General features: G+C 45.9%; 1 protein-coding gene across 2 annotated transcripts in view; it reads right to left on the reverse strand.

Annotated features, from left to right (window-relative positions):
* LOC122541382 (uncharacterized) overlaps positions 1-7,936 on the reverse strand; it is a 42,515-nt gene extending 34,579 nt beyond the window's left edge. Inside the window, exon 1 of one of the 2 annotated variants that reach the window (XM_087979390.1) lies at positions 7,751-7,936. In XM_087979390.1, coding sequence (XP_087835516.1) covers positions 7,751-7,820 — 70 coding nt within the window. In that variant the 5' untranslated portion in view covers positions 7,821-7,936. The remainder of the gene's footprint in view (positions 1-7,750) is intronic. The other variant, XM_087979389.1, reaches the window with a different exon arrangement.
* Positions 7,937-8,230: the final 294 nt, after the last annotated feature.

Genomic DNA, 8,230 nt, shown 5'->3' on the forward strand with positions numbered 1-8,230 from the left:
CTGATCCTTTTCTCAAGGATACTGTGTCCTGGACTTTTTTTTAGAGGGGGTCATAAAACTCTCCCGGCTCCATTTAGACTAGTTTGGTACAGAGATGAAAAAGGATTTCAAGAGGCCTTTTGTTTATATGTAAACAGATGAGACTTCACGCCACTTCTAAAACATGAAGTGGTCATGTTTTAGAAGTGACCTGTATAATGAAAGGGGTGTGGTCAGCTCTCTAGCTGAGCTGTTCAGTCCAGAACTAGTTAGGAGTTCAGCTGCTTGGAAACAGGCTGCTGAACTCTCTCTCTCCTCCTGCCCTTCTAACTTCAAACTGTAAGCATTTGTCCCATTTTCACTGTTTTTTAAGAGGGTTTGCTTATTGGGACAGCTGTGTATATTCGGAACAGCATAATTAAGTCTAATTTGGAGAGACTGAGTTCTGTCGGGGTTCTTTATTCTGCTCTTTGTGTTTCATTGTGTAATTTTGTGAATATATTTTTGTTTGGTTTAGTCAACCCAGCTACATTACTCCGAGTAATTTTCACTGTACACCTACCGAAACAAATTTCAAAGTTATGGCGTGGGCTGCTTGCTCAAGAATGTTTTGAGTGGTCTGGCCTGGTCCATAACAGACTGGGACACGTTGCGGGATTTTAAATAGTGAGTGATGGGTGCTAGTATCTTTATTTCGGGTGTTGGTTTGGTTGGGTAGACAAAAGCTTGGACAGTAATGGCTCTTTCAGTTGCCAAACGTTTTCTGGAAGTGGATGCAGTGACTTTGGAAGTTTTACAAAAGGGATATAAGATTAAGCTGCAGGAATTAGCAGAGAAGCTGGAATTGGAACTGCCTGCTTCTGTGAGGAAAGGAGAGATAATTACAGCAGTAGCTCAGCATTTATTGCTGGAGAAACCATCAGAATCTGTCGTGATGGCAAAAATTTAATTGTAAATGAAGCAGCTTAAGTTAGAGGCGAGAGATAAAGAAAGGGCAACAGAAATGAAACAGTTTGAGTTACGATTAAAAGCAGAAGAGAAGGAAAAAGTGAGAGCAGCAGAACAGACAGAAAAAGGGAGAGTGATTGAACTTCAGAAACTGATACTTCAAAAGGAAAGTCACTTTAAAAGGAGATAAAAGCTGAGCGTAGGCGCAGTGAGGAAGCAGTGCAAACTCACATGGAACAGCAGAGAGTTAAAACCGCAAGGTTAGCAGCTGAAGTGGCTGGTGATTATGAGCTGGTCCATAAAACACAGTTTGGCATTCACAATCAATTTCAGTCCTCGAGGGATAGAAACTGGTGCAAAGAGAGATCCTCGTAGAGAGGGAAAGGTAGATCCCAGTGAAGATCATAAGGATAACTCACCCTAGGGTAAAAAAAAAACCCTTCAGGGGGACAAAGAAGTTAAAAAGCTCTGGTGATTTCATTGTTCATAAAGTGGGTCACACAAAATCACAGTGTTAGTAGATTTGGAGAAAGCCAGATGTAAGAAAACTGGATAAGCCTGGAAGTTTTGCTGGACTAGTACAAAAAGCACAAGGGAAGTTAGACAATTGCCTCAGAGTGTACAAGATGATCAGAGGTTGGATAAGGAGGAAGTGCCAGATCTGCTTAAAAAATATACATGCAAGCGTAATGTTTATTCACATAATTAATAAACAGTAATAAATAAGGAGGTTATAGTATTAAGGGACACAGGATCCTCTCAGTTTGTGATGCTGAAAGATGAGGAGATATATACTGCAGGACTATTGTCAGGAAAGATACTGGTAACAGGAATTCATGGTGAGACAAAAAGTGCTCAGTTATGTAAAGTGAGGCCAGAGACTCCCAGAGAAGAGTGGAGAATTGGTGGTCGGAGTACTGGACAAACTCTCAGCTCCAGGAATACAATTTGTCCTTGCAAATGATATCGCTGATTCACTGGTAGGCGTGCTGCCTACTCTAGTTGAAAAGCCAGTGGAGACACAGGCAACTGAAGCAATGCAGTAAGTTTATTCAGGAATTCTCCCTGATTGTGTGGTCACAAGATCAGAGAGGCACAAGCCTAAACAGGAGAGATCAAAAGGCACAGATCAGGAAGCTGACGTCGAGTTATCCGAAACTCTCTTTGATCAGATCAGTGGGACAGAGCAGGAGTAAATAGATAAACATGCTAGTATCTTTAGCTCTGCTAAGCTGATTGAATAACAGCAAAAAGATGAGGAGTTAAAGCAATTATGTCAAAAGGCATTCCCATGTGCTATTACTTAACGAATGATGTCTTAATGAGGAAATGGAGACCATCACACATTCAAGCAGATCAGAAATGAGCAGAGATTCATCAGATTGTTTTGCCAGTGGGCATCGAAAAGAGGTGCTGCAAGTGACACATGAGCGACCACTTGGAGGTCATTTAGGGGGGAGGAAAACACAGGCTAAAATACAAAGACATTTTTACTGGCCTGGACTACACAAGGATGTAGATGAATTTTGCCAGATATGTCATACATGTCAGCTAATCGGAAAACCACAGGCAGTAACAAAACGTGCACCTTTAATACCTATTCCAGCATTTGAGGAACCTTTCGCAAGTCTTGATTGATTGCATAAGTGCCCTACCTCAAACAAAAACTGGGAATAAGTATTTATTAACAATCATGGGCGTATCGACTAGATTTCCAGATGCAATCCCATTACACAATATCACAGCTAAAAGGGTTGTAGAAGAATTACTTACATTTTTTTACGAGATATGGACTACCAATAGAGATCCGGTCAGATCAAGGATTAAATCATCCAAACTATTCAAGGAGGTTATAGATAATGTGGGAATAAAGTAATTCAAATCTACTACATGCCATCCAGAATCGCAGGGAGCGCTAGAGAGATGGCATCAAACACTATAGACCATGCTGAGGGCTTACGGTCAGGATTATCCAGATGACTGGGATTCGGGAATTCTGTTTGTATTTTTTGCCCATCAGAGATGCATCGAATGAATTGACCAAATTCAATCCATTTGAATTAAGTTTTGGGTATGACTTAAGAGAACCGTTAAAATCAATTAAGTAGAAATTAATAAGTCAGAACTCAGAGACCACCCATTTGACTGTGTGTCAAATTTTAGAGAACGATTAAATAGAGTTGGACATTAAATGGCGAGACAGCATCCAATGAAACAGAATGTGGCTAAGAAATCACCAACTTGTAATTGGGGATAAGGTATTGGTGTTACTTCCAGGAACAAGTGAGCCTTCAGAAGCCAAGTTTAGTGGGGACTGTAATAAATCGAGAGGAAATTGAGTGAGGTGAACTACTTGATAAGGACTCCAGACGGGAAGAAATCTCACAGAGTCATGGGAATGTACTCAAAAGGTATTTTGATAGGGAAGGAAAGCAAGAGGAGGTGTTAATGATTACAGCACAGAAGGAAGAGCCAAATTCAGAGGATTCTGAATTGGACATTCCTCATATCAAATTGGACAATGAGGAAGTTGTCAAAAATTGGGATAAATTAATGAGTTATCTTCCACAAGAAAATCAAATGAGCTGAAAGAGTTATTACTATCACATGGGCACATATGCAGAAATAAACTGGGAAGTACGAACCTAATAGTGCATGAGGTAGAGATCGGAGATGTTGTTCCGATTAAACAACATCCTTATAGGCATAAGGCACAGATTCAGAAGGAGATATAATGCATGGTCCCAAGATGGCGTAATCGGAGTGAGTTACGGTGACTGGAGCTCGCCCATAGTCATGGTGCCAAAGCCAGATGGTACCCAATGGTTATGGGTGGACTATCTCAAAGTCAACGACGTTACAAAGACTGATGCATATTCAATTCCACGGTTGGAGGACTGTGCCAAAAAAGTGGGAAAAGCAACTCACATTTCTAAGTTGGACTTGCTCAGAGGCAACTGGCAAGTGCCTCTGTCAGAGAGAGCAAAGGCACTTTCGGGTTTTGTAAGGCCAAATGGACTATATCAGCTTAAAGTCATGCCATTTGGTATGAAAAACGTTCCAGCCACATTTCAGAGACTGACTAATAAGGTCATTGCTGGATTACCCAACTGTGTGGTGTATATTGATGACCTGGTGACTTTTAGCCACTCATGGAAGGAACATTTACAGCATTTATCGGACTTGTTTGATTGACTTCAGAAGGCAGGCTTGGTGGTAAACCGAGCTAAAAGTGAATTTGCCAAAGCCCAAGTCACATTCTTGGGCCATGTTATTGAGTATGGACAAATGGCCACACGGGATGCGAAAACAAAAGTAATGGGGTAATTTCCCACGCTGTCGACAAAGGGCAGTAATACGGTTCCTGGGGTTGAGTGGATTTTGCCAAAAGTTTGTACCAAATGATAGCAGTGTGGCTGCTCCACTCGCCAAACTGTTAAAAAAGGCCAAGAAGTTTCAGTGGACAGTGGACTGTGAAAAAGCATTAGACAGCCCGAAAGCTGTGTTAACCACTGCTCGGTATTAGCCACACTGGATTACAAAAAGCCTTTCAAGGTGGCTATCGATGCCAGTGAGGTGGGTGTTGGTGCAGTGCTCCTGCAGGAGGATGACGAGGGGATAGAAAGGTGGAAGAGAGGAGACCTCATCGAGGTATATAAGATCATGAGAGGAATCGATAGAGTCAATAGCCAGAGACTTTTCCCCAAGGCAGGATTGACTGGTACAAGGGGTCATAGTTTTAAGATATTAAGAGAAAGGTATAGAGGGGACGTCAGAGGTCGGTTCTTTACGCAGAGGGTTGTGAATGCAATGCCAGTGGTGGTGGTGGAAGCAGAGTCATTAAGGACATTTAAGTGACTGCTGGACATGCACATGGACAGCAGTGAGTTGAGGGATATGTAGGTTAAGTTATTACATTTTACATTAGGATTAAACCTCAGCACAACATCGTGGGCCTAAGGGCCTGTTCTGTGCTGTAAAGACCCGTCGGGTATTTTTTCAGAAAGTTTGAACATTCATCAACAGAAATATTCAACGATGGAGAAAGAGACTTTAAGTTTGGTGTCTGCATTGCAACATTTCAGTCTTTATATTGCCAGCAATGCATCTGAGACAATCGTATACACTGACCATAACATTTGTGGAAAAATTTAAGGACAAAAATGCCTGACTGTTCAGGTGGAGTTTGTTGTTGCAGCCATTCAGTTTGACAACTGTGCATGTGGCAGGTCGCGAAAGTGGGATTGCCGATGCAATAGCAAGACTCGAATGAGATACACTGGCGTTCGGTAGTGGGTGTACCGCGGCCTGAATTTGCATGTGGTTATGCATGTTTATAGTTAGTACAGTGTACATTTGTGTTCTAGACTACTAACCAGTTTGTTTTTGTAGGGTTTAAAAAATGAAGCCCTCTTTTGATATTGATGGGGTTTTTTTAAGGGGGGTGGTGTCACAAAGCTCCTCGATTTGATTCTCAAAACTGTTCCTTTTCTCAAGGATACTGTGTCCTTGATCTTTTCTCAGAGGGGCCATAAAACTCTCCTGGCACCGATTAGTCAAGTTTGGTACAGAGATGATAAAGGGTTTCATGAGGCCTTTTGTTTATATGTAAACAGGTGAGACATCAGGCCAAAGTGGTCATGTTTCAGAAGAGACCTGTACAATGAAAGGGGAGTGGTCAGCTCTCTAGCTGAGCAGTTCACTCTAGAACAAGTTAGGAGTTCAGCTGTGTGCAAACAGGCTGCAAAACTCTCTCTCTCCTTCGGCCCTTCTAACTTAAACCTGTTAATTGTTCCAATTTTACTGTTTTTTTAAGGGGGTTTGTTTATTGGGACTGTTACATATATTTGGAACAGCATAATTAAGTCTAGTTTGGATCGACTGAATTCTGTCAGGGCTCTTTATTCTGTTCTGTGTTTCATTGTGTAATTTTGTGAATAAATTTTTGTCTGTTTTAAAACCTGGTAGTCAACCTAGCCAACCTAATCCCGATACTTTTTACTGTTCGCTTACTGAACAAATTGCAAAGTCATGGTCTGGGTTGCCTGCTTAAGAATGTTTTGAGTGGTCTGGCCTCACAACTTGTGAGTGTTCCCCTCACAACTAGCATTCATATTTTTCATCGTTCTGCAATACTAAATGAAAAGGCCTAAGATGTTAACTCTGTTTTTCTCCACAGATGCTGCCAGATCAGCTGAGGATTTCGAACAACATCATTTTAACGACAGAAGTGCAGCTTAAGTTATTCAGAAAGTTATAAATGACAAAACTCTCATTTTGGTTCTGCAAATTCTCTTTCAGAGCCAGCAAAGTGTTTCATGAAGTGAAGTCACTGATAGGAAACATGACAGTCAATTTTCACACAGCAAGACCCCACAAAGCAGAAATGTCATCATGACCAATAAACGTGTTTTAATGAGGAGGAGCTAGCCCAAGACTGAAATGGCCACCGTATCTTTTAGAGAAATGGGGAGAAGGGGCACCGAGAAGGGCAAGGGGCAATGGGAAAGGGCTATTGGGGAGATGGAGGGGCAATGGAAAAGGGCTATTGGGGAAAGAGGCATGGGAGAAGGAGGGGCAAAAGGTCATGGGGAAGGAAGTGGTAGGAACACAGGGAGGAGGGTGAAGGTGCATGGGAAGAAATGGAAAAGGACATAGGGGTGAAGGGGCGTGGAGAGAGTGAGGGGTGTAGAGAAAGTGGGGGTGTGAATGGTCATAGAGAAAGTGGGGAGGAAAATGGAGTGGGGGAAGGGGCACAGAGAGAATGGGGAGGTGAAAGGGCACAGAGAGAGTGGGGGAAGGGGCACAGAGAGAATGGGGGAAAGGGACATAGAGAGGGTGGGAGTGAAGGGGCACAGACAGGGTGGGGGGGTGAAGGGGCACAGACAGGGTGGGGGGGTGAAGGGGCACAGACAGGGTGGGGGGGTGAAGGGGCACAGAGAGGGTGGGGGGTGAAGGGGCACAGAGAGGGTGGGGGTAAAGGGGCACAGAGAGGGTGGGGGTAAAGGGGCACAGAGAGGGTGGGGGGGGTGAAGGGGCACAGAGAGGGTGGGGGGTGAAGGGGCACAGAGAGGGTGGGGGGTGAAGGGGGACAGAGAGGGTGGGGGGGATGAAGGGCCACAGAGATAGTGGGGGCGGGTGAAGGGGCACAGAGGGTGGGGGGTTGAAGGGGCACAGAGGGTGAGGGGGGAGTGAAGGGCCACAGAGAGGGTGGGGGGGGGTGAAGGGCCACAGAGAGGGGGGGGTGAAGGGCCACAGAGAGGGTGGGGGGGGGGGTGAAGGGCCACAGAGAGGGTGGGAGTTAAAGGGCACAGGGAGGGGGTGGTCGGAGGTAGGGGCGAAAGGAGAAGAGCCATGGAGATCAGGAAGGGAGGGATTCGTCATGCAGGGAAGGGGGGGGGGCGGGTAGAGGGTTGGCTGGGAACTTCCTGCAATGACCGGGGTGGGGGAAGAGGTGTAGCTAGAGAGCCCTGGGAGGGAGGGGAGTGTCCCGTCAGGAAGGGGACTGTCCCGTCGGTGGTGGGGGTGGCGCGGGAACCTGTCTGACCCAGGGGGGAACACAAGACAAATTGCATTTACTGTCTTGGCAAGACCCAATGTGACGGGAATTAAACCTCAGGGGGATCTTTGAACTGAACCGCGCCTTCTCGATCCTGAACATGTCTCTGCAGAGACACACACAGGGAGATTCCGGAGCCTGAGCTGCTCACGGTTCGCTCCGGGAGGAGACTGGGACCTGCCTGGGATTGTCGAAGCCCCTTTCCCTGCAGATCCTGCGGGGAATTCAATCCCCGTCCCAACCCCAATGAGGGCAGATCCTCACCTCCTGCAGCGATCCCCCGGAGGAAGCCGAGCAGCAGCAGCAGCAGCACCGGAGCGGATCGGGGATCCATCCTCGGTCCCAGGGATGTTCCGTCCGCTCTCTGGGAGAAACAAAACGAGGCGCCTGGGCTGGGCTAGGGGGGCAGCGATCCAGAGTCAGCGCTGGCTTTCCCGCCGCAGAGAGAGGACAACCAGGCAGAGAGAGAGAGCGAGCAAGGGGCGGGAATCGACGGTAATCCCTCCCCCCGCCCGATCTCAGGCTGAGCTGACAGGTCCTGTGCTGAGGAACCCACTCCAACCTATCGCCTCACCCTCCAGTTACCACTTCCTGCTACATCACCACCCCCAGAATCCAGATTAAATACCCCCTTCCCCCAGCTCCAGGTTACTTTATTTCCCTTTCCCCCAGCTCCAGGTTACTGTATTCCCCCTTCCCCCCAGCTGCAAATTACTGTATTTCCCCTCACCCCCAGCTACAGGT

Source organism: Chiloscyllium plagiosum, unplaced genomic scaffold (genome assembly GCF_037043375.1).
Source record: "Chiloscyllium plagiosum isolate Xiang-an unplaced genomic scaffold, Cpla_swu_hap1 HiC_scaffold_35, whole genome shotgun sequence".
NCBI classification, from domain to species: domain Eukaryota; kingdom Metazoa; phylum Chordata; class Chondrichthyes; order Orectolobiformes; family Hemiscylliidae; genus Chiloscyllium; species Chiloscyllium plagiosum.